The 27311-nt window shown below is 37.4% G+C and overlaps 1 protein-coding gene across 4 annotated transcripts; it reads right to left on the bottom strand.

Moving 5' to 3' along the window:
* Positions 1-724: 724 nt before the first annotated feature.
* LOC139119346 (RNA-binding motif protein, X chromosome-like) lies at positions 725-18638 on the bottom strand. Of its 4 annotated transcripts, XM_070683118.1 has the most exons (12): positions 18528-18638; positions 16938-17081; positions 14652-14758; positions 11759-11898; positions 10848-10969; positions 8734-8775; positions 8055-8093; positions 6625-6720; positions 5851-6040; positions 4907-5265; positions 4082-4153; positions 725-1912 (listed from the first exon to the last, which is right to left on the bottom strand). In XM_070683118.1, the coding sequence occupies exons 2-12, from the start codon at positions 17053-17055 to the stop codon at positions 1677-1679; spliced, it is 1521 nt and encodes a 506-aa protein (XP_070539219.1). In that variant the 5' UTR covers positions 17056-17081; positions 18528-18638; the 3' UTR covers positions 725-1676. The 4 variants fall into 4 exon arrangements, with proteins under 4 accessions (XP_070539219.1, XP_070539221.1, XP_070539220.1 ...); XM_070683120.1 differs by lacking the exon at positions 4082-4153; XM_070683119.1 differs by lacking the exon at positions 8734-8775.
* Between the last annotated feature and the right edge of the window lie 8673 nt (positions 18639-27311).

Below are 27311 nucleotides of genomic sequence, written 5' to 3'. Positions count from 1 at the left end.
TTCGAGTGAAAGAAGTGAACATTTTATTTATCATTGGATAACTAGGATTTGCAACGAAGATTTCACATTGAGATCACAGCATTGACCATGTATGTATGCAGAGAAGGTGATAACTGCCTGGAGCATGTAGATTTGGTCATGCATGAGAAATTTCACAATTACTAGTCAGACTGGTAGACAGATAGTTGTAGATTTATAGCTCGATGAGTCTAAGGGCAAGGTATCTAACCTATGTGCAATACGTATACTGTTCACAAAATTTTTTGGCACATATGATTTTGCTCAGGGAGGCAATGGTTTCTAGTTAATTGCCAGGAATATCTGGTTTTTATTTTTCCATGAATTTGCTTCACTGGTGTATCGATGACATGGAAGCTATTCCTATAGATAAAGGTGCTTCAAAATCCACAGCGGAATTTTGCTATCTTTCTTGATATCCATGAGAATATTTGATAAAGATTCCGTGTTTATAAACGGCTGATCTACAGGAACACATTCCTCCGGAAAGCTAACTCCAGAGCGCCTGCTCTTCCTTTACAGGTAGATCACATCTTGGTGCGAGTTTCAACCGCAGATATCCTACCTGCACTTAAATGCCAAGCTCTGTTACAAATCCTTCCGTGTCCGCAGACAAAGTAGCGCACATTTTTTGTGAGTTTTTAATCACTTTCCATAACTCATGCATGAATCTTTTTTTTTATTTTATTGACAGCGTAATCTACACTAACAGAGAAAATGTCAGTTCTTTAATAACATGTAGTAATAAGTTTCAAAAAGGGACAACTAGTAAAAAAGACAATATAAAAAGAATACATCAGGGAAAATCATTTAGCATCCACATAATCAAATACAATTCTGACTATCAATATCTGTACGTCAAAGAAATGTTTTTAAAAAGGCTAAAATTTCTATTTTTCCCTCTGAACATTTCAATACACAGAGGACAAGACAAAGTCGCATTTTCACGGTAGTACACGAAATAATATTTTGGTTTCATTGAGAAGCAGAAGTGTGTTTGGTAAAGTTTTCCTTCTTCAGTCAAATGGTGAATTCATCAAACAGAACGACAGCGAACTGCTCTTTATCATTCCGCAGAAAGGCAGTGGTTTTCTGCAACGTTACTTTTTCTTGCATTGTATATAAGAAATAGAGTGTTTCATTTATTTGGGTTTTTTTATGTTATTGTATGACAGAGACAGCACAATTTTTTGTTGCTTAAAATATGCAAATTTTGAAAGGCTTGCCAAAATTAGTTTTTGAGAGGTACTTAGAACCCCATTACAGGATTTAACACAACTTGATTTCTTTACTGTTCTCAATTATTTTGCAGTTCATTTTGAGATTTTTTTCTGAAATTCTGACAGCTTGAGTTTTTTCCGAGTCTAAACAGACATTTGTTGGCTCTACTTGGTCACCATCTTCTTGGAACCTGAAAACAAATCTTTTCGAGATTTTGTGGCAGTTTTAATCGCATTATAAGTTTCTTTAAGTAGAAGATACGAGTCCTTTACTTTGCAGGGAACAGCAACATCCTTTTCAGTATTTTCTTGTGACGAAGGATTTTATGTTTTCTTGATGATACATTTGCTATATCTCTGTTTGATAAAATGACATCAGACTGGAGCAAGTAACTATTGTAGGGTTTGACGCTGCTTCACTTGAACAATCATCATTTTTTAATAATGATGATCATATCCTCTTGCTGGCAAGGGACCTGCACTACGCTCTGGAGGCCTGAGACTACGAATCTCAGCCGCATATGGATCACGGGCCCCGTAACCTGCCTTATCGACTGGGCCTCTTTCGTCAGTGTAAGGGTCACGAGAGGCATATGCATCATAGCGACCCCGCCCTCCTTCTGTTGAATAGGAACTTGCTTGGGGGTGTGACGGCGGAGCTGAACGGGACGCACCTGAAAGTAGTATTTGATATTTGGGGTGTTGAAACGAAAGACATTCAGAATATTTACATGCATTCAGTGCTGCTACTTCTAGTGAAATTTATCTGTGCTTTTGAGTCACACTTTCCCAAGAGCACAGCAATTTTCATTTTGTTTGGGTTTTGCTTATTGTCTTCCCTGCTGGTCGTCACTGTCGGCCAACAAGCCACCTAGGGTGATAAAAATATGTTGAATGAAAAGGAACTCCCCCTGAGTTTTCAAAATGTAATATTTGAGGACTTGTGCGATTTTCAAAAAAATAACTCTTTGATTTATACAACAGAACTTTAGTTTCATACGCCTTTTTTCTGTGGCAACAGGGGCTAATAGTTTGAGAATGCAATTTTTGAGTGCAAATTTTGAGTGTATTTATCGTACACGTTTTTGTTTGATTCGTGCAGATTTATGATTCCCATTCTAAGTCTCAAGAAATATTTTAAAATAATGTCCCTTAGTGGAACAACAACATTCCTGTGGAGGGAAAAAATGAATTAAAAACTATCTTCACTTGCTGTTGCCTGGCTCCTGTCAAGGAATACATTTGTTACTAGATAATGTGTTATTCAAATTGAGGATTTCACTTGCATTCGTTGGACAGTCGGTTTCCGTTGCACATTGACAATACCAGGCATTTAAATATAGAACAGATATTTGCTGGTATTTCTAGATTGAGGTTGTCTCTCTGTTTCTCAGCATTTTCCATTTGTTTCTTATACACTCTGCATCACTTATGAAGTTTCCTTTATTTTCGGTTCATGGATGTATTTTCAAGGTTGGTATACAGTTTTTATTTTATCTCTGGAACACGACACGCTTTTGGGTTCATTATTTCTCATGAATATTTTAAGAAAATTCCATGTTTTCATTTACAACATTGAAGATCACTTATTTACATGAAGTTTTGACTTTTGTTATAGTGACAAAAAACTGCTTTAGCTTTAATATTTTTCAGTACGAGAGGCATTCCAATATGTATCTTATAATCATCAACTATTTTTTTCTTTTTCTGTATTTTTTCAGGATTTGTATGGTCAGTTACTAGTCTGTTGTGCCATTCTTTGTTTTTTTTTTGTTTTTGTTGTTTCATTCTTCTTCCTTTGATTCCAAACCATTCATTGACATTTGAGCACATCGCATCATGAACATTTGAGCACAGATGACAACATTTTGTGAGAACCCTGTTTGATGACAAAGCATACAGGATCTGCATCTTCTCACTGAGTGAGGGAGCCCTTCACTGACACGAAGCGCTGGCTGTGAGAAAATATTGTTAGTAAACACAGCTGCATATGAACACACACACTATCAGAGTTTGCATGATATCTTTGTGCCTGAATATACTTCAAAAGTGACTGATTGCAAGCATTGATGTATTTTAACCCTTTCACCCCATTACTGTGTGTAGAGGTCTAACTTCACCATCACAAACAACACGATTGGGCAAAACCACAATGGTGAAAGGGTAAGGATGCTAACAGATCGCTGAGGAGTGCATTTTATGCTGATCTTAGGGCTGATGTTATAGGAACACTGAGCTATTTATTTCAGGCTACCATTTCTAACTGTTTTGTATAATTAGCTTGTATATAATGAATTTTGAATAATCTGACTGATCAACCACTTCTGCTGGAAATTCTAGTGAAGTGCAAATAAACACGTAGAATCTAAGGATGTATAACTATGAAAATTGGATTTGCTACTAGAATCTCACTTGAAATATTTTATCTATCACTGTCATGCACTAGTCTTCTTTGATTAATTTTCGGTGGGCATATTTTTCATTACTTGTCGACAAAGACTACAACTGATACACAAATTAGAAATATTGACATCTTTCCTGTTATGTGGCTAATATTTGTCTCATAAATGTGTACAATCCTACCAGTATGAAAACTGAAAATGGCACAGGAATACTTGATCTTTTTGACTGATGGATCTTTAACAGACTCAAAAATGCATAAACTGAACAAATTCCTTCCCTTTGAAAACTTATCCATTAACCTTTTCATCCTATATCCCAGTAATTGGACCGAACAAACATAGTTAAAAACAGTAGGGAGTGACACCACAGTCTGGAAGTGAAAGGGTTAAGAGAAAACGTGAGCAGACAGCAGACACAAGATAAGAGAAGTGTAACATTACCACCATAATCCCCGTAATCCCTAGACCCCGTGCTTGCATATCGGTCGTCGTAATCCCGACCACTCGGGGCACCTGAGAACACAAAAGTCAATAGAAACCCTTGTGAAGTTGTCTCAAACAAAGCTCAGGGGGACACATCACCTTGCTGCCCAGCTCTGTGAAAAAAATGACATTTCTAATAGCTCACCCGAATACCTATCTTGGAATGTTCTAGAGCCTACATGTTAGTGCACATAATCTAAAACAGTGGAAAAAGCATTAAAAACTGCGACTGGAATACAGAATCATAATTTGAGTATGCATTGTAAATAATATTGATTTCCTTGGGAAACAGGAATGCACTGATAGAAATGATACGGAATCCTTTTCGAAGAATGATTCGGGGCTATAGTGAGGATCAGTGGGATTGTCTATTCCTGTATTCAAGTCACAGTATAAACACTTATTCAACCCTCAATATTAGTGGTGGTACTGAGTACACAGCATACTACCAATAATATTTCACCATATTTCACTATAGGGCGCTGTAAATAAATTTTTTGTTTGCCGTCCGCGTGCTGGTAGGTTTTCAGAGAAAATTAAGAAAACAAACACAATGTTAACACTATTAAAAATAAAAATATTATTTTTCCAAAAGAAACTAAATAAAAAATGAGCTTATGTTAACACACTAGTGTTTTTTCTCTGTTTTTCAAAAATCCAAGGATGGCAAACAAAGAATTTTATTTAAATGGCCTAGTGTAGTGTCTGCACTGCTACCATCTACTCCTACACCGTCCAGTGTGTACATCTAATGACTACACGGCACAGAGATAGATAACTTACCATAGGACTCGTACTCTCTGGAGTAACCGCTATCCCTACCATTAGACTGACTGCTAGAATGGCCGTAATCCCGACTTGGAGGAGGAGGATTGTATTCTCTGGCACCATAGGAGTCTTCGTAACCACGGCGCCTCTCACTGGAGGGGTAATCCCTGGAGGCACTGACCGGGGGATAGTCGCGGCTTGATGAGCCACCGTAGTCCCTTGAACTGGCTGATGGATAGTCATGAGATTGGTATTCAGATCTGCTGCTTGGAGGGTAGTCACGAGAAGCATAGTCACGAGGTGCAGCGTACGAATCTCGCTCAGGAGGATAATCACGTGCTGAAGCATAAGAGTCTCTTTGCGCATAGTCATGACTGTGAACAAGCATATAAAAGATACTTGAACACTTTACATACTGATAAAATCGCAGTCAGAGTTTATTTAAACCAGAAATGAAGTGTTTCAAACTCTACTCGTCTACTTATCACTGCTTTTACTAGGTTTTTTTTTGCAGGAAATCACAACTTGGGTTACTTTGAAATTCAATGTAGAGAACTCTCACTCAGCAAAAACACCAATGGCAGACAACTTTGCATACTAATGAGATGTGTACGTTTCAATTTTGATGCCCTCAGTGGATTGGCTCTGTGTTAACATTCACAACAAACATCAGAAATATATACCTCATCACTGGGCAACATATCACATAAGTTTGACATCGAAAACTGATCATAAATGCCTACTAAGATAATCAATCTTAGCATGACGATCAATGACAAAAAAGCTTTCCTGAAGTGAAACAATCCCGATATTATAATAGAGACACTCAGAGAAATTTCTCATGTTACTTTTATCATAGACTGCTGCTGTGAGTTTGAAGTTCAACTCAGAGCTAAAATGTGTATGTAAAATGAATATTTCTGATCTCATAAACGACTGTAGGAGTTCATAGTCAGTACCTGTCCCTTGGAGGATAATCTCTGCTACTTGGTGGCTCTCTGCTCGGTGGAGGATAATCCCTAGGTGGATAATCCCTTGCCGGTGGTAAGTCCCTGGCAGACGCATAATCCCTGGATGGTGGAGGATCACGGGAGCCATAATCACTGTACCTTGATTCACCATAGCCACGATCACTTCCATATCCCCTACCTAAAAACCATCAACAAAATATTAAGCATTTCGGAATTTTTTTCCCAAAAGACATAGAACAGAATCTGTTGACAACAAAACACTGAGAAGAGTCATTATCAATGACACTGTCCAAACTGAAAATTAGTCATAATTAATTGATATGAAAATGCAATGGATAAGGCAAAAAAAATAATAGGTTTGTTTCTGGTCATTGACATGTGGCAAAAATGATGCGGTGACGCGATTTTTTTTTCATTTTTTTTTTTATTTTGGCTGGAATTTGATACATTTTCCCCTTTCTTCCATAGGGGCAAATGAAAAACAGGAAAAAAAGAGTTGACGCGCACACTTTGAAGTGATACGCGCGCTGACCAGAAACAAATCAATTTTTTTTTTGGCCTAAGTGTATGTATTGCATGCAGAGATAGAGTATGAGTGACAAACCAAGATTCTGGATTGTTAAATAACAAAATGACTCCCAGATGACCATATTGGATCATATCCTAAAACAACTGGCATCATGAATTTGCATATTATGAGTTGACACCAGGAAAAAAAAGGAAAAATCAGAAATCAAATCCAAATGCAATGTGGAATTTTACCTGGGTCTGCAGACATTAATGGAACTGGAGCAGAAGGTCCTCTCCGTTCTTCTCGAGAGCGTCCCCAATCTCCCCTGTACCCATCACCTGCAAGATCTAGATGCAGAAAAGACGTGTCACCTCTTGAGCATCTTTATGTGAGCCTGAATATCTAATCCTGCTTTCTTTGTCACAAATGTCTGAAAAATATGCTGCTTTTTCTTAAATTCTTTCACTTCTGGAACAATTTTAGCTTTTCCAACCCTTATGTTTACTCTATAGTATTGAAAAATTATGATTAGCAGTACAGGTTTACAAGAGTTAATCCAAGCTGCTTGGCCAGAAAAATGATGATGGGTGATGTATGGACAATTGATACCACTGCCACTTCAATCAATGTCTTGAAAACTTGAAGCAGTTGTAACTAGTCATCATGGATGACATAGTCCCAGTTGGATCACAAGTTTATTGGTACTGTTGATCCTTGTGTGGATTGTAAGTTCTTGTTTTTTATTGGTGTATCGCAGACAATGCACCATTGGTTACAATTTGGGATCTGAGAATCATTTCTGATTGTTTATAAAAGCTAAGACAATACATAAATACGCATACATAATGCTCTAAAGTTAATAACTGTTGCTCTTTTGTTATTGACATGTATGCATTTGAAACATGCACAGCACAGTCTGGCCTTGCCTTTGAGATTAACAAACTCACTCAGTGTAAATCACCAATGGCAGACAACTTTACATACTAATGAGATGTGTAGGTTTTGAATTTAGATGCCCTCAGTGGATTGGCTCTGTGTTAACATTCACCGAAAACATCAGAAATGAATACCTCATCACTGGGCAACATGTCGCAAAGTCTGACATTGAAAACTGGTACTCTTTGCTCAAGTCAATCATAAATCCCTACTAAGATACGCACACTCAGCATGACAATCAATGATAAAAAGCTTTGTGTGAAACAAGTGAAAAAAGCTTGAAATTACGATAAAACTCATAGAAATTTCTCATGTAACTTTTATCATACATTGCTACTGCATAGTACAATGTCATTGGTACCCAGTCCGAGTGAAATCAGTTTTTAGTAATGGTTCTAGACATGAAAAAGTTGCAACAAAATGGCTGCCCTGCAGCCATACTGGATCACACTGCCATGCATATGGATGTCATGGTGCACTAACCCTAGATCAACTTGGAATGCAATCTGTAAAAGCATTGTCTGCATAATAGCTCCGGATGTAAAAAACGAACATAATGGCCATCCAGGAGCCATAATGAAACAAATTGGCGTGCAAATGTACACCATTGTGTATTATCCCTGCATGAGGTTTGAAATAATGTGGTTCACACAAGTCAGAGAAATGGCTCTGGACGCACAGACGGACACATGAACAGGCGGAATGAATTACAGTGTTAAATCGTCCAACCATTCTGCATTCTTACCTGGATCAGGTCTTAGTCTTTTCATAGGTGGACCATGATCTGTAAAACAAAACAGTGAGGCATTAAAGATTATGCCTTTGCTGAAAATATGTAAATGGAGGAAATACAATACAATGAATGACAACAGATGAGGCCAGAAAAATCCAAGATTTCCTTGACCCCATTTCCATTATTTTTGTATAAATACAACATGTTGTCAACTCAATAGTTTCAACAAAAGTAGTATGAATCTATAAATACATAAAGCGCACTGAGAGTGCCTGAAGTTGAGTGACAATTGATTACCTTTTTATATAATCATTACATACAGAAAGCTCTTTATAGAGTTTTATACCTGCTCCCAACACTTAAAGGAAGATGCTGAGATGGCAAGAAAACTTATTGCAAGCAGAGAAGCAGCGAATCCAGCAAATGAACATTGAGAATTTCATGTGGTAAGCGTGACAATGCCATGGTTGTGGATGAGCCTACTTGGCCAGTAGTCTATCACAGATATCCTTTGAACAAATTTTACATATGAGTAACATCAATTTTTCTGGTTGCAAAATCTACTCCTTTTATGATGAATTGACAATGGAATCACGGGACTTTGTCCTCTATCCTGGAGATCATGTGGGAAATCAGTCCGTTCTGTAACGTTCAGTGCATGCCTGCACAAAGTGGACTACTTGGTATTTACCTTGCCTGGGTCCTCCTCTGCCTCTTGATAGACCCCCATCACCTGAAAGCCAACAACCACTGTCACATCAGGTCTAGGACATTCGTGGGCACAAAATTTAGGCTACTATACCACAGTTCCTACTTTTGTAGATGGCGTTTTAAATGAACTACCATATAGCTTGTCTGTAAATCATTTGGCACTGGAAGTTCATTGCTGTGGCACAACTTGAAACCTCATGTTTAGTCCCGGCTAAGAGTTTTCACTGCCAGGAACACTATCCTGCAATGTTGATGTGGACCATTGATCATAACACCTTTAGTTTGCTGTTGGTCACTTCCAAATTTGTGTTTGACCCTTGTGGTTTAGCCTTTCCCTGATGAGGGTTCTTTAGGCTTACAATTTATTGCATTAGGTCTGTCAAAGACGCTATTTTATTTGTATTTCAGGAATCAAACTTACTTTTTTTCGTTCAAATTTATTGGAGTGATTACGGTAGATGTGCAGCAAGAGCCAAGAGAGTTGTAGCTGATTGGCTATTTTGAATTTTAATTCAATACTGTCAATGATATTAGCCAACTAATGAGCTGCAACATTGAAAGACACTGCTAACCAGCTCAAAAATTTCACAAATACCTACAAATTTTTATTTGCAGAGAGAGTTTGGCAGTTTCCTTTTGGAATACGTCAGACAATATATGTATCCTAGACTTAATTGAAGAAGACAGAGCAGGAACACACAGTAAACCACAAGACAATATTTTTGTAACAGTACACCAGTATACATTACCAGGGCTCAGATTCATTTTGTGAGGGCTCCTGATATTATGTTATCGACAATGTAGAATCAGAAATATTGCTGTATGAGCAGATCTCAAATCATGGACTTGTGTTTCCAAATCTCAGAACAGCAAAGTTTCTTTCAGAAAAATTGAGTATCATTCTTCAGTGGGCTTTGAAGACTGTGAAATCTTGTGAGAAGGGACACTGAGATATCTGTTATAATTTCGTACTAAGGGCTACTCTTACAGTCGGACATAACACTGACAGCACACCACACCGTGGTCAATTTTTGAAGCTACACACTTCTCCCTACTTTTTGCTGATCACAAACCACATCCGATAAAACAACTCGAGGGGACTCCCCGTTTTATCAGTTTGTTTTTTTTACAGTCTCTCCATCTTGAACAAAACTGTTTGAAAGTCAATCAGATGACTACTCTTCCTTTCCACATGATCTCAAGTTTCAGTTAGGGCAAAAGAGTTGTGAAATATGAAATCTGTAGGTCAAGCTGCAACGATCTGAGCTCTATGTCAGCATTATAAATGAAAGGAGGATGGTTATACAGTGTGTTTAGTTCATTCACTTGCTCCATATGCCCAGATGACACACTCACAACAAAAGACAAGACAGAAGGAACATACATTTGAAATGTATGTATTTGATAGAATACACAGAATATAGATAAAATGAAAATCTAGCAAGATGGATGAATGCGTTGCTGAATGAGTAGTTTTACATAGAAAAACCTGGCATAGCCACAATATTGAGGATACAGAAGACGTACAAATGCTGCAATGTGACAGAAGAATGAGTTTGAAAAAGGATAAGTTCAACAATATGAAGGCGGTAAAGAGATTGAGAAATACAGAAACAATCAGTTGGACTATTTTACTTAAATAAACCATATGTAGAAGTTCTTTTAAAATGCTGGCAATGTTCAGGAGGGCACTTAACAGAATGACAGGAAACACTGTTAGTATATTTGTAAAACAAGTCAGGAAAATAAAGACTATTTTATCTTGGTATTCAATCTACTCATCTAGAATAAATAGTTGTTTTGATTCGATGATTTCAAGGTCCCCATTTGATATTTTTATATACAGGCAGGACACTTGACTGTGATACTCAAGACTAAAAGACAGATTTCTATAATAATGGGGGAAATTCACACATACAAATACTGTCCACAGTTGTGCTTTCATTTTGTTTCCTGTTTTTATTTTTTAAAGCATATGATTAATATATGTGATGGGTTTTGCATTTATGTTTCAGATAAATCAATGATACTGCATGCACAAACGTAGCATGTCAACCTGTCCCAGTGTAACCTGTAATTGATAAGAGTGCTTACCTCTTAGATATCCACCGCCTTGGCCACCCCTTGAACTGCGGTCAGAATAACCTCCGCGTCCCTGATATCCACCACGACCACCTCTGTCACTGAAGCCTCCACGACCCCTCATTCCAAATCCCCTAAATGACACATGGAGAGTCAAACTGTTTAGTCACCTTACAGTAAATGTGATCTTTGTAAAAAAAAAAAGTTTTCTGTAAGAGATGCCTCAAAAACTGAACAACTTTACATTTTAAACAGCACAATATGTCAAGTGTATTTCAAATATTTCAAACATAATAACAAGTTATTGGAATTGAAAATGAATCAAATGAAGTGGTGAAAATATTTTGAACCAGAAAGTTCATTAGAGTATTGGGTTTACTCAACTAAATAGAATCTAGCAATTGTGATGTGCAACTTCTTGGGAGCGAGGGGATTAAAATGAACGTCAATGTTTTTAGTAAACATAAGTAATATCTATTACAAAGGCACAAAGCATCACCAGAACACAGCGATTTCCATTCCAAATAAGAGAGATAAAGTTGTCTTTGAAATTGTGAAATTGTACATTTTTGCACTTTCAGAAAAATCTAGGCGTTTTTGATGGTATCAAATTCAGAAAAAAATTTGTTAGATACGACTTCTTTAACTCAAGCTTGCTGTAATGAGATAAAATCTCATGATGAAGTAAACCTCAACATTAAAACCTTGTACAGCTATTTTTCAAACAGATTTCCAATTTCATTCCACATTTTATCAATTCTTTGCTTCCTTTGCAGATTCGCATTGTTTCCACTACATTTACACTGAAGCACTGATAACTTGAATAGCCAAATATTTCCTGAAGCTTTGCTGGAATACCACAACTATACCATTGTGTAAAGCTTTGAAAATTGAGATTAAAATGAATGACCAAATATTTATACCTGCCACCTCCGCGTCCACCTCTGTCACCACCACGACCTCCCCCTCTCCCGCCACGACCTTTTTGATTGGGCGAGTACCCCGGTTGTTCAAATGACGGCTTGTTCGCATGGTCCACTTTAACGACTTTGCCCTGAAATTCCTAGTTGATGAAAGAGAAACAGACCGTATGACTATCTTGTTCACTGAGGATGAAATTACTTGTGCTGGTTCCGGGTAGAATTCTCCACTGGACTTGAGTTGTCACTCACATTCAATAAAAAATTGCTTGGTAGTATATAGCTCACATTTGATTTCTCATTATTGACAACAAATCAATGTATTTGCATACATTAACAACATATTTCTCAACTACCTGTACTACCAGTATTGGAGCCACTATACTGATAAATGCAATATGCAATATTTTCATGAGTTGAGATAACATTCTTGAGTGAATGGAGCACAAACTTGGCACAAAAAATACACAACACTTTAATACAAGTTACATATAAATGAATCCTTCAAACATTACATAACACTGTAGGTTGTGAAGGGACAACAGCTGTAACTCTCTATAATATTTTGAGGGATTTTTGTTCAGTAAAACAAACACATCTTCTTCTCACCAAGTACATTGGAATACAAAAGTTTTAATTTTGCCAACACAAAGGCATTTTGTAAAATAATGTCCTTGTTTACAATCAAATTCTAGTGACGACTAAAATTCAGTTGTTAACAATGACATCGAATGTTACACACATTTACAGGCAGGCAATTTGGCATGGTTTTTACGGAATAACAAGAAACAATTTTAACAGACAGAACAAAATTTTGAAAATATCTCATAAAATTGTGTATAATAAACATTGTCATTGTTTAGGGCCCTGTCACACCTTGACGATTTAGTCAGCATATACCGACGCATCAAAGTTTCTCTAAAACGTTGGCTTGCTGAACTAACGATGTATATTTCAATTTTGGGCGTATACATAGCCAGGGCTCGAAATACTTTTTTTCAACCACCTGTCCACTGGACAAGTCAAAATAAAAAGTACCTGTCCCAGTGAGAAAAGTACCTGTCCAAAATGGCATAATTTATTCTAAGAAACCATACTAGTATCAATTCAATTCAACAAACTCATGCCTGTATCATATGCAAACTGGCGTAACAGCTGTGTCAAGATAGCTCTGAGAATCTCCCAATCTAAGAGATTTGAGACATGACCTTAGATAAATCATATGGCTGCCTCCTGTAAACAGTGATTGCATATTTTCGAATTTTCTTTTACTTTTTTCTGACAGGTAAATATCCAAATAATGATTTTCAAAATTGTAAAAGGTATATACTGTAACAGCGTTTCCGTTAACGCAAAATCCTGCGTATTTTACGCAAAATAGTCTGAAATACGCAAAAAAAATCATGACTGCGTAAACTAATTAATACGCCTTGAGAAATGCCGCCCCATGACACGGACGTACTTGGCTCACACTACATTGCCTCAACGTGGTTCAATGCAGGACAAAAATAGAACATATGCACCTGCTTGCAAGTGACATTTATCATGATATTGCAACATTTTAGACTTTAGCGGACGGCAACTCTTTATGAAACCTTGTACTTCATCATCATAAAGCATTGTGTCAATCAGTTCTGTATAGACAATGACACAGATGCAAAAAATTCAAGAATCCATCGAGTCTACGTTGTTGGTAACACAATACAGTTAATCATGGTCATTAGGTCACATGTTATTTGGAAAGTGTTTACGGGTGACGATTTACACTCTGTAGGGTTGCATCTTGAGAGGTCCCGCTGGACTTTGATCAGTATCTGCTTTTTGTTGGCCCTTTGAAAACACTAATTTCATTGTCAGAAAGTATTTTCTTTTAAACTTGAACATGAAGTCATTAGGCTGCTCAACGATCATATACGAGACATGCATCACGGCATTATCATTGCAAGCGTTCAGCTACTATACCTGAAGCCCCCCACGTTATTGTTTTTTGTTAATAGAGCATGCGCATTAAAGGAAACCCCCTAGTTCGACAGAAAAGACTGCCCAACTCACTTCAGATACCGATTCCACCAGCACCGTACGAGTTGTTGATACATTTTACGCAAATAAGAACCAAGTTGCGTAAAATCGTACGCAAGTTTTGAAATTGTAACGGAAACGCTATTATATAAATTTAAACTTATGAATATTTGCTGTAGTCAATAGGTTGAAATACTGGTTGCAGGCTGAAAAAACCTACCTGTCCACTTGGACAAGTACTTTTCAAAACTACTTGTCCCAGGCCAAATTTCACTTGTCCGGGACAGGCAGACAGGTAATATTTCGAGCCCATATAGCATATTCAAAACGTAATCGTGGGTTAAAAATATGTTTTGGGTACGCTAGACAATTATCTTTATACATTTCGACTTATGAGTAACTTTCAAGTAAGGTGTGTAAATGTGTGTCAACGAGCGCATAACCTACCTACGAGCCATATGCTATCATACGTTGAAAAGTTTTATGCATGCACAAAAGCTTTCGATGACCTCACTGTACTTCGATGTATACCAGCGTGCTTCAGCGCGTTCTTAACTTATACAAAACTTACCCATAACATATTCGACATAAGCTAAGCGTATTCACAAAACTTTTCATACCATAAATCGTCAAGGTGTGACAGGGCCATTACAGTCAAATTCTAATGTGGATTGAAATTCAGTTGCAAATATCAACATTGGGTATTACACACAAGTACAGCACTAAAAAATTTCCTAGTCTGCAAGATAGGTAGCATTGGTGGATCCTGTACTCTCAATAAACACAAGTGTGGATATCACAAACACCTCAGACTGGGAGATTTGACAATCTGTAACACAACATCCTATATCAGTCTAAAAAGTTGTAGAGTAAATACCTTCCCATTCATTCCACCCACAGCTAAATCAGCATCATGAGCATTTTCATACGTAACGAACCCGAAGCCTCTCGATCTTCCTGTGACTTTGTCTTTGATTAACAGTACTAGAGAGGAAGGAAACATTGAAATATCTCTGTTAGTGAAAACACCAAACCTGTCATTCCAGACACCAAAAAACCAAGTGCTGAAACATAAAGTATTTCTTGAAGAATATTATCTGGCTTAGCTTGGCAAATAGGTATATTTGAATATTTTGTTGAAGCTGTATTTTCTGCGCATAACATCTCAAAAAATGTCAGATATTCATTTTCAAAGTAACACAATTACTGTAAATAGTTTAATTTTGATGTTTCAAAAACAAACATCAATATAAAAGCTATTCACCGTCTCTGAATGACCATTCTTCAATATAAATGGACCTTATGGTTGTTTAGTGAATTTTAAAAGGGAAAGCTATAGGCAAATTTTCACGCTATAGGAGAGGCAGAAGTTGGAGCTGCCAACAACTCACAAGGTTGTCTGTGATTGGTCATTTCTTTCCAGTTCATTATTTGACACATCTATACATTTAACCCTTTTCTTGCCAAGTTCATATTTCACCATGATTCTCACCAAGTTCATTAAACCTAGTGAAGCACACAATGTGTCCCATTTGGTGCATTTAACAAAAAATTGAACATCTGAAGCACCTGAAATCAAAGATAGAGTAAACATGATTTTTATGGACTAAAGCTGTTGGAACAGATCAAGCCAAATGGGTGGAAATACCTACGGTTTTGGTTCAATACCACTTTTCACTGAGTTGGCTGATGGGGAAGTGATTGTGTCTGGCAGGGAAAGGGGTTAAGATAGAATGCACCTTGGAGACAGATATTTGGACCCTAAAATTTGTTTCAATTCTTTTTTGATCTACCTCTTGTGGTGGCTCATTTTAAAGCTCTTGGGATAAGCAAATTGTTCACCATCTTAGTTTTTGAAAATCTCAATTTTCACAGCTCCAGGTTCAGACAGCTTGAACACTTTAAAAATTTACTTGAAAATGCTGAAAGTTTACATGACTCGCTTATTTTGGCCAGCTACAAATGCCTCAAACCCAAAATTGTCAGTGACTTAAAGCTTGTACTACACTGCTACTCCATTTTAAGTAAACTTTCAGCAAGTTTAAACAAATTTCAAGATGTTCCAGATATCACGAATGGTGAGCTGCATTAACTTCTAAAGTTGACCCATTTGACATTTTGGATACATGCAGCATTGATGCTCACTGGTGCGAGTAATTGCTTTGCTTTGTTTTAGTAGTACAGAAAATTTCTCAGCACCTGTAGTGAATTCAAGAATTTTGATTATTTATTGGAGGAAAATGATTTGTCATTTCCATACACCAAGATCCTTGCCAAATCTTTCTAGAAATTTCTTTGAATATGTCAAAAAATTCTTGCCAACCTAAAAAGAACTCTTTTATGGCTGTAGAACCTTATGTTATTTCAAAGGTTTACTGTCATTGCAAATCACTGACAATACATAAGGCCAAAAAAAAAAAAATGTTTCTGGTCAGGTCTTTCTTTAAAAAATGGTGCGGCGACGCGCATTTTATTTTATTTTATTTATTTTTTTTTTTTCCCTCAAGGGAGGGAGGAGGGTCAGTTTTATAGTTTTATCAATATAGTCACATATGTACTGTTCATGCAGTCACTGATCATGCCCCCAAAAGAATTTTCTCTTTCTCTTCAGCCATTTTGGTTTGGTGTCAGCCACGGCCGCCGGCCACAAACAGAAAAAAAAGGGTGACGCGCTGTTGTTCAAGTGACGCGCGCGCTGACCAGAAACATTTCTTTTTCTTTTTTTGGGCCTGAACATGGAAGTATGGAAAAGTCTGGAACAAATATAATGTTTTCAAAAAAGTGTTAGATGATCACATGTCATGCACAGAGATTAAATTTTCTTTCCCTTTTCATTCCTTTCACAGTCCATAGATATAATCATCAACTTTTTCTTTTGTTTTCTTTCAAAAGGCTCGAGACTACCCTCTCCCATCAGTTTCCATCTTTCGGTAGCCATGGTTGTCCCAAGACCGCAATCCTGGCTGCAATTAGCTGACTGCATTTTGTCAACAGTGGGTTAAATCTTCAACGAACTTTCTTGTCAAATTATCTTCCATTTTTCAATTGCTATTCTGAATAAGGATGTCTTTTTTGATATACAAAAATTACACTCTCAACTTTGTTGTCATGATCTTCAAAGTTTCATATTTTTTGAAATGTGCTTTAAAATAAATGCTCTTACCTTCAGAAACATTGCCATATTTACTCATTTCAAGCTCCAAAGCCAACTCGTCAGTATCTTGACTCAGCCCTGCTATGTACAATTTTGTAGGTTCATCCTTTACTGCCGAGTCACCCATTGTATACTTTTACTATAAGAAATACCCTGTGGACAAACATCACAAAAATATGTGTCATTAACCCTTTTCCTGCCAAGTCCATATTTCACCACCAGGTCAAGATGGTTAAAATTAATGAAACACAAAATATTCCATATGGTGTATTTTAACATAATACTGTACATTTGAAGGCTGTTGAAAACATAATACTGTAAAGTTGATTTTTTTTAACACAAGATGCTATAACATACCAAGCCAAGCGGGTGAAAATACGTCATGTTTTGCTCAATACCGCTTTTTACTGACTTGGCTGATGGGGAAGTGATACAGTTATTACTGTCTGGCAGGAAAGGGTTAACATTGTGTATTTGCGAGAGGTATAAAAGTTCCTTGGAAGAGTTTGTGGTTCATCAACCATTTAACTTATACCAAGTTTTTACTAACTTGAACATGGGGAAGATGCAATTGGCAAGATTCTATGACATTTGCAGAATTCTGGACTACCTGGTGAGTGTGCTGTCCACTGCAGTCAGAATTAGATTCACAGAAATCATCATTAATCAGACAAAAGTTAGACTTAGAGATACCGAGATTGATAAGAGAAAAACAGAACAGCAGCCAATCAAAAATGCCACAATTAGAAAAAATCCGGTTTTTACTTTATTCTCGGTCCTCTCTATTCAAGTATTGAACGATTTAAATTCCACAAAAATGGGAAATAGCCCCTAAAATAATCACATTCACTATATTTTCAAATTATCACGATTACTTTTGTGAATGTGAGAAGTTAGTTTTTTTTCCTGCAAAGTAAAAGTTTGAACACCTGAGCTCCACTCAGAGTCACACCTAGGGAAAACACATAACCTCCACACAATCTGATGACATTTCTGAAATGAACCATAATGTCATCGAAGCATTTCTTCAAAATGAACCCACGCATCTACAACCAAAGTTTATTCACAGTGCAACCTGCCTTTCTGTCTATTTTAGTTTAAAATATAACAACTTAAAATTTATACCCAAAGTGAACGGACACGCAAACGATGCGATTCTGAGACAACCAATCCACAGAGTGAAGCCCTTCACAGGTTCCATCATGCATAGTAAATTAATCAATCAATCACATGTGACGAGCAAATGGTATAAATATAATCAGAGATCTACATAGTGAAATCATGAGAGCAGATAAGACTGAATCTAAAGCTGGTAATATAATGCTCTGTCAGTAATGTCAATTGGAATGCTTTTTATGTACAAAACTGCGATTCCATTTCTTTGTTCTCGGCTAGGTCGGCGAATTTTTTTAACCGCGGAACACTCAGTATTTGTATCACGTGTTCTTCGAATAAATTTGTGTGAATAAATATGTCAGTTCTTGGCAGGAAAACACCGTCTGGAGGTCTTAAAGAAGACCATTTATATCTTAAATCATATGTGGATCAAAGCACGTGCTCTTTACAAAGAGAGGAGGTCACTTAATCGCTTCAACTTACCGTTAAAAGCCTCACTAGTCGGTACCACGGTACTGGCACGGATAAAAAGAAAATGGCCGACTGCCGCCACGCTTTACGTGGAATTGTGGGAAAGTAAATGAAACAATCGATGAGGGCGCACCAACGGGATGCATACCTCTGACCCACTGACCAACACGGTTACTTTATGGTACATGTTGTGGGTAGAGTGACCATGCTCTTGTGGAGTGAGTAATGTCTGGCCTTGAAGCTTCATCAATTCAGGAGAAATGTAAGAGAGTAACTATAAGTAGGTCAACAAAATTAAAATGTGTCTTCATCCATATAGGTGCGTTTCTGACTTACATATATAACAATTCTCTTCTTCAATCTTTATGGTCAATAATTAGGTATTTTGCAAAGTTGTTTACTCATGTATGTTCATTATTGCATTTATTGCATTTACTGATGCAATTTTCCCACTTTGTTCTAAGACTACTGTACCTTACAACACTCTCTGATGGTGTATGTTGAGTACTAATAACTACTATATAGTAAAAAGAATTCAGGTTGACCTATTTACGCCCGGATCTTTTTTTCACCTCGTTCTCCAAGCACTGATCGTAAAGAGACCCTGTTTTGTGGCCACACGTATTCTTCTCATTCAGGAACACGATGGTACAGTAATATGTTGATAAAATTCATAATTTTGATAAAAATGCGATTTTTCAAAATCTCTCGCAAAATCCCGTGTACTCTCGCTTACCCTAACAATTGACGGTGCCCCCGCGCGAGAAATTATAATAAAGGCAAATATAAACAAACACAGTCGCATTTAATGAGGTACATTTTGGTAAGTTTCTTTCAGATTATTCTGACATTCACCTGATTTAATTTGTTTGCTTCAATTATCTCCATGTTTGCGATTAATAATTATAATATCCCGTCTCCGGTGGGGGGCTCGCGACCGACTTTTTGTTTGTAAGTGCGCACGACCGCTATACGTGACCCCCGTCGCTTACCCTATGTTCTAACGGAACAAATTCAGCACAAACGAAAACCGCTAATTTCAAGTATCTTTACGCGTATAATGTCCCGAAACATGTTAATTTACTCCAGCCATACCTTTGTTTACTCGTCCCGTCTTTAAAATTGTGAATGGGTTTGATTTAATGTGAATTAGCGACATCAAACGAACACTCCGGACAAGCCGCGGAGTCGCACCCCCGACCATGTTTTACCTGTGCAAACAAACATGAACCTGTGACCGAAACGGTATACGCTCGTAAAAGAGGCGTAGATTTAGATCAATAGATAGGAATATGATGGAGCCATGAGCTTTAAAAATTACAACATTCAAACAACATGAACTATTCAAAACTTCCAATTTTTAAAAGATATTTCGATTTCGCGCGCGTCGCCAAGTCGGTCGCGGCCCAGACGTACAATGAGGTCAACGAACTCCTGTGTATGTTACAAGCCGATGAAAGGCGCGCGCGCGCCGTATCTCCTGGCCTGGGAAAAATATAGGCCTATGTGCATATCGCGCAAAGTGAGGAGTTTGTGAAAGGATGTTTGGATACGTCAGAAAGATAAAGTTTTACAATGAGTAGGGATGTAGAGTATTTCTTTTCAAGTACACTCAGTGTGACAGTTTTCGGACGACCTCAGTTTTCGGACATTTAGTGACATGCTGTTAGTTACACTCACTTCGCTCCGTATTGATAGCGTTTTACAGGTCGTGTGACCTCATATTAAGTCAGGTGATGCTGATGTCCCGTTTTCAATAGTTTTTTTGGTAGAAGCTATCGAGTTCGCTACGAGCGGCGGTCACAAATTGTCGTCTGATACCGCGTCAGTGATACTGTCAACATACTGCCGTCATGTCAAAGTAACTGAAATTTTGACTAAAGTCCTGATTTAGCATTGAATTTTGAATGTGGGGGAGAATAATGATTTTGAAAATATTCTTTCCATTGTTCGCTACGATTGCATGTAGTTTCAACGAAAACTGCGCAGCTGTTTCTAGAAAAAAAAGTACATTTAATGAACGTATGAAGTGTACAAGTTTTCGGACAGACAATATTTAGCATAATTGTGTAAACGTAAGTGACTTACCGCGTAAAAACTTGACAGGTAAATAATGTCATACGATGAAATATACTCGCTATTTTTATTAATAATGCCTGTGCGATTCTAATACAAACAAAATATGCAATGGAAACAATTATAAGTAATACTCACTGAACAAACTTAGCGAAGTTAGCCACATCGTACGATACAAGGTGCCGAAAGCAACACACACAGAGGCAGCCCGTGTCCGATATCTAGCGCTATACACTTCGAAATATAGTTGAGTCGTCCATGGATCAAACATAACTAATTATCATGAAATATTCTTATATACAGTTTTCTAAACACATCGAAATTAAAAATCGGTGGTTTGAGGTTTCAAATTATCAATACTTAGCTCCTAATCACATTCCAAACACGACGTCCGATTTCTGGGATTGCAGTCCGATTACTACGCCATCGACATGGGGTCAAAACTTTGGCAACTTTGACCCCGAAATATCACTCCCGTCGTATCAACTGAGTTTGAGAATAACCACAATAAAGTTTCGAAAGGTACGGTAATAAGATTTCGTATTGCTGGTCATTTACGAAACGACTTTAGGCGAAATTTACTACCCTGTCCGAATTCTGTCACACTGAGTGTATTGCTGTCAAATTGCCGTGATTAAACATATCCAGTCCGGCCGGGGCTGACACCGCCGGGATGGAGTGGCGGAGGTCGATCATCACACGGAAGGACGTGAAAATGTTCTGATGCGACGTAGTCCGTCCCTTAGTTTATTCTCAGTGCATGGAGCCTTAGCTTATTATTTACGCGTTTGGAAATGTGTGATTTACAAAATATCCGCAAAAAAGTAATGCGAGATAGTAGTAGGAAAACTTTACATGGTATGATCTATCAACGCCAACGCCGGTCTCTGGGTAAATATTGTCGAGGCTGGGTGATCGTACTCAAACATCCCCGGGCTCTCGCTTTGTTCAAAGTTGCGACTTGGCATCAATGAATGACTTTCCTTCAGGATGTCTATAAAATAAATCCAAACTATCATTGGATGATATTTTAAAAATAAAGCCCTCCCATATCACTCGGGTTGATTGTCTTCTCTAAAACTTGCGCAATGATTGGTCCTTTCCGAATATTTCTCAATTTTATACCACGTGGGGGGAAGTTCATCAACAACAAGGTCTGTGAGTGGTTCGCAAATTGCAACTTTCGTCTCACAAGATTGTCAATCAAACAGTGTCGCGTCCCACGTTTTGTCTCCGCACTCCAGGGTGAAAAGAATCACTTTGCGAGCAGACAACGAACATTTTAATGAATTGATCATTTTTCAACATTAAAAGTTATATAAATGACAACTTTAACTCACAAAAAATAACATGATGATGAGACAAAGATTGAATGAGGGAAAGTCCTGACACATTTCTATGAAATCCAGGATAACTATTTGTACTGTTGTTTGTTGATAGTTATAATTTCCAACACGTCTGTATCTTTTCAGGTCATAAATACAACACTTTACTCGTTCCTTTAGCAATGACTCATACTTTAACATCTGCATAATTTATTCTTCAACACAAAAGTCACTTTTCTTTGGCTATGGTACGTCCACTCTCTCTCGAAAGAAATTATGACACCTTCAATATCCAGAAAACAGTGTAGCACATAGGATTTTATTTCAAATACTACATGAATATGCAGACAAAAATCAATAGATGAAAATTTTGTTCAATGCTATACATGTATATCATTGATATAGGAAATATACCAGTGTATCCAGAAATACCAAGTGTACAAATATAGTGTGAAATAAATTTGGCATCTACTTGAATATTTAGGGGTGCCCAGAAATAAATATTAAATAAACATTATTTATTGCTTGGTATGCTTTTCACAAAACTGATGAAGAATGAATGAATGAAAATTTTAGTATGATTACGTTTAGCTGTGAATACCATGTTGTGGACTACAGTTTGAAATAAGATAACCAAGGTGAAAATCAGCAAGCCGTAGATCTATTATTGACCCTGTTTGAAACTGTCCCTCAGCTACAACATCATGTATTCACCTGGAGGTACAAGAATCTCATCCACCTGTAACGGTACCCTTCAAACCACAAGTTGTCTGAGCTCCGCCAATGACCAAAGAGACACAATGAACAAAAGATGCCGGAGAATCATAATTTCATTTATTTTATCATTTCTTCCCGACCTTCCTTATTTTCATTTTCGGACAAATGATAGTATAATATGGAAGGGATTGAGAGATATCAATCCCCAACTCTTTCTGTATATTACAAAATCACAAATAACTGAAAAAACATGGAGAGGCTTAATCACGTCATGGTCTCCAAACCGATTCTGTAAAATAGTTTACCCTAATTGCCTTTTTGGGAATGTGCAACTTTGTAATCAACTTGCTGTGTGTATTTCAGGCGAGATAAACACTTGCGAGTGTAAAATTGGCGTCATCCTCATACTCACTTCAGCTTCACAGGGCAGGTATGGATTTTGAGTGTGAGATGCTGCGGTGTCATTTCTTCACTAGACTCACTGACGACGGTCAGATCTGACTATTCCCGACAGTACAAGCATCATATCATGCATTTCCAGTTATCTCTTTCACAAACATTCATTCAGTAGGGTTTTGCGAAGCATCTTGTAAAATAAATAAATAAATAAATATCTCACATTTCCTGACGCAGAATATAGATGTGTTTGTTGAAAATGCCCATTTAACCAATATTTTATCAAAAGTGCCTGCCAAGGCTGCGTTCACAAATAACGGTGGGGGGGAGGCTGGAGGAATCGCGATTGAAATCTTTTTTTTCCAGATCCCCCCTCAATACCCACAAAAATTTTCGAGTTCAATTTCCCAACCCCCCCCCCCCCCTCCATTATCATCAGTGTTCTTCCCAGGATTTTCTGGCAGAGTGGGGGCTAATTTGCATGACAATAAACGTAATTGTTATGGTAATGATTTTCTATTGTTTTCCAAATTAAAGAGTGGCGGCCACCACTCTATAATTGCTAAGGGGCTAACACTGATCATATTGCTGCATATGTATTAGGGATGCACGCAAAGAAAATATAAACATCTATTGGGCAGTTCTGCTCAGAAATGTTCAACACTACCTGTTATTAACAGTTTGTAGAGCCATATTCCTAAGGCAAGTTCTTAAATTGATTCATTTTTAGAAACAATAGTGGATTTTTTTTATCAGTCAAAGCCGATTTAAGTTAATCCAACTCAATCTGGCCATGCCAATGGTACCTGCTGAAGAGCACACAAAATGATGACCATGAAAGAGTATGCAAATTGTGAATTCCTGGCTACATTAAATGCTAGTTATAAGTTGTACAAAATTGACAATACCAATAAGGAAGGATAAAATATTTCATCAAATAAAATTTAATCGCTGGAATTTTTGGTGAAATAATGGTAAATTTGGTAAAATTAAAATAATTCAATCTAGTCACACATTTTTCATTTAAATTAGAGTCTTTACTGTACAAAGTTTTACTTTTTAGTATTATTTTACAATGAGAATATGAAAATTTAGAAAATCAAGCAGGGTGACCCGTATCTTTTTTCTTTAATATTAAGGGACCATTCTTCCCATGGGTATAGCATTGTCCACTCACCCATGCTCAAACCAGGCTGTGCGTATGTACATAACTTTTGTGTATACTGAGTATCCTTGCATAAACGATGAATCACTTATAATAAACTGTCCAATGTCAGATTTTTATGTTGCTGTTTACTACTGTGTTACTGTGAGTGGACAATGTGGGGGCCATACCCGTCCGAAGATGGTCCCTTCCATATCACATAATGCAAGCTCCAAGCTTGGAGCTTTTTCCCATGATTCAAATTACATGGGCAACTTCCTGTACAATTTTTATCATTTTTTTAAAAAATCGCGCGAGTTATAAATGGTGAAAATAGTTTTTCCTGGGTAAATGACCACAGAGCTACCACATATGTAAAAATCATCCTGGGTGAACTTCCCCTTTAAGTTTTTTCAAACTTGAAAATTTTATTTTCTCTGTAGAGTTTAACACTGGGGTGGAAGCCATTTTGAATTCTAAATATCTGTAAATATTGATTTATGTGTTTCCCTAGTACCAAAATTTGCACGGTGACCCCTGATTTCTGTTCTTGGTTTTGAAAGAGAGTGGTTGAAAGTTTTTCCAAGGAAAATTTGAATGCCCCCCAAAAAATTATCCACCCACCCCCCGGGGTGAAGAAATTGGCCTGTCCTTCAAATAAGGAAATTTATTTCCTGAAATTGTTTCCCTGTACTTTGAATACAAGTACTTAATTGTGTTATCTGTGATATTAATGTATTCCATTTTCAAGATGTGGAGACTTGTCTTACTGAAAATCTGCCAACAGAGTGGAAATTACTGATCGAGAAAGACTTTTGAAGAGGTGATCAGGCACACTGCATCGGTGTGAGTAAAATGTCAAACAATGACCTACAGCTAGATGTTTGCTGAGAAGTTTCACTTTTTGTTGATGGACACCTGCATCGTTGATATCACATTCAAAAAACATGCGCAAAACACATCTTGGGAATTAGAAATATGTGAATGTAGGTAAAAATGTTCATAAAGAAAAACAGTACTGTGCTTCAAAGTACATTTTAAGAATTTTTATAACTAGTCTGATAAATTTGTCTATTACACATGGTCTACATGCCAGACTTCACTAAGTTATCTCCAAGAGAGCAAAATTATAATGAATCATGGGATTATCTCAAGTGCTGTGCAATAGTGAATCCTTTTACCACAACATGTATTGCTTCCTTTGCTCACATCTCTTCTCAGCAAGGAGAGAGTTAGATGATTTCACAGAATGAACACTAAAATTTGTACTGTAATGAATTTATTCAAAGTATAAATTCGACATTAAATTACAACCTACATTAATTTGTAGGCAGCTGGGCAGTCCGTTATTAGCATTAGGCTACGTTCACAAATAACGACTAGGGGGGCTGGAGGAATCGCGATTGAAATGTTGTTTTTTTTCAGATCCCCCCCCTCTCAATACCCTAAAAAATTTTCAAACCCCCCCTCTATATGATCAAAATTTTTCAAGTCCCCCCAACTATCACAGGCCCACATATTAAAAGGATGTGCGCGCAGAAATAATAAACACGTATTGCGCCGTTCTGCTCACAGATGTTCAACACTACTTCCAGTCTGCCACAGAACCCCTGATTTCCGGTACCATTGTATCATGGGTAATTTGGGCCAAAATGGCGTTCTCGGCGAGACTCGCTGATCAGTGGAAAACAACAACTCTCTCAACTCGGCATTTCAACACGAATTCGCGACGCTCCGTGTTTATTTCTATTCCGGCGTTGTGGCCCAAGTTCGAAAGAATACCATCAAAGCCATATGCCACAAAATTACCCAGTTTTATTGCCATGATCATTTTTAAAAATCCGGAGGCTAAAAATGGCTTATTTTGCAATAAACAACTTCAACCAGATATGAACTGAAAATGCTCACGTGTTTCATTATATATTGCATTTATGTGCAAGTTTGAACCTTTGCTACATGCTTTGCTACATTTAAAGTGTTATGATCAACACAATGAATTTCACCACAGATCAATTCTAAAGGTCATTAAGTATTCAAATATGTAATTAGCTGAAATAAAAATAATTAATTTCTTTGAGTACTGTCATTGTATCACAATATAGCATGTGTAATTACCTTTGGTCAAGTCCTTCAAGCTCTATATGCCAAACCGTGAAAGCTTGTTAGCTATTTATGCAAATTATGAATTAGCTGACATGAAAATGCAAAATGACTTTCAATACTGTTATAAACCTGGTATAATGATCAATGTACACAGCATGTTTCGCCAAATTTTATCAAGTAAATGCCAGTATATATCCCTAATTTGGAAGGTTCATTAAATATGCATATTGGGAATTGGCTGAAAAAATGTCAAATGACTTTCAATAATCTTGTATCATAGTATCTTTAATGTACATAGCAAGTTTTGCCAACTTTGGTCAAGTCAAAACAGATAAATATCGCTAATAATGCGGGATATCGGACCGCAGGCGGGCGAAGATTGCATTATAAGCGCGCCAACCCAAACTCACTGCATGGACATCACATTTACGAAATCGAAGTCCAAAGTCAACTATATCATTGTTAGAATAAGAGAGGTTTTCCATAACACGGGAGCATACCACCACAAATTTTGCACAGATGGCGTTGCACTGGCATTGAAAAAGGTGCATGGGAGCATGGGAACGCGGGCAGTTTCCCTCGCTATGGGTAGGAAATGCATTGAGCAAGACACACTTCCGGGTTCGCAAAAAAACGAGGATCCCATTTACGGGGCGCTCAGATATAACTACCGGTATTTGCTGTGATACATAGCAGAGGCGTATATGTTTGTGATGCTGAGAATAACATCAGTAAATAAATGACGGGTTTTAAAAGTTGACGTTTTTTGCGATGAAACAGACTTCTGAAGGTAGCTCGCTTGGGGAACACGTCATCCCGGCCGCTGTCTGCTTTGACCCCAGTAATTCACACTGGTTTTGGTCGGCCCCAGGTACCCAAGTCACTTCGACCCCGTCACACTTTTGCCTACATGTCCACGGAGACGATTCAACATGTTCCACAACAAAGCCAAGACAAAAATTGAAAATATCAATAAAATGGCTTCACAAAGGCTGAAATACACGATACTCGATGAAGTATGAAGTTTATGAAATG

This window comes from Ptychodera flava, chromosome 19 (genome assembly GCF_041260155.1).
Source record: "Ptychodera flava strain L36383 chromosome 19, AS_Pfla_20210202, whole genome shotgun sequence".
Lineage (NCBI taxonomy): Eukaryota > Metazoa > Hemichordata > Enteropneusta > Ptychoderidae > Ptychodera > Ptychodera flava.
Note: the sequence above shows the minus strand (reverse complement) of the source record. Positions and strands in the feature narration are given on the sequence as shown.

Bases quoted from the DNA above. Each gene is read 5' to 3' on its own strand.
- LOC139119346 (XM_070683118.1), bottom strand. From the start codon at position 17,055: ATGGGTGACTCGGCAGTAAAGGATGAACCTACAAAATTGTACATAGCA. The intron at 11,899-14,651 runs GTATTTACTCTA...TTCATCAACTAG, and splicing joins TGGGTGGAATGAATGGGAAG to GAATTTCAGGGCAAAGTCGT. The intron at 6,041-6,624 runs GTAAAATTCCAC...GATGGTTTTTAG, and splicing joins ATTAATGTCTGCAGACCCAG to GTAGGGGATATGGAAGTGAT.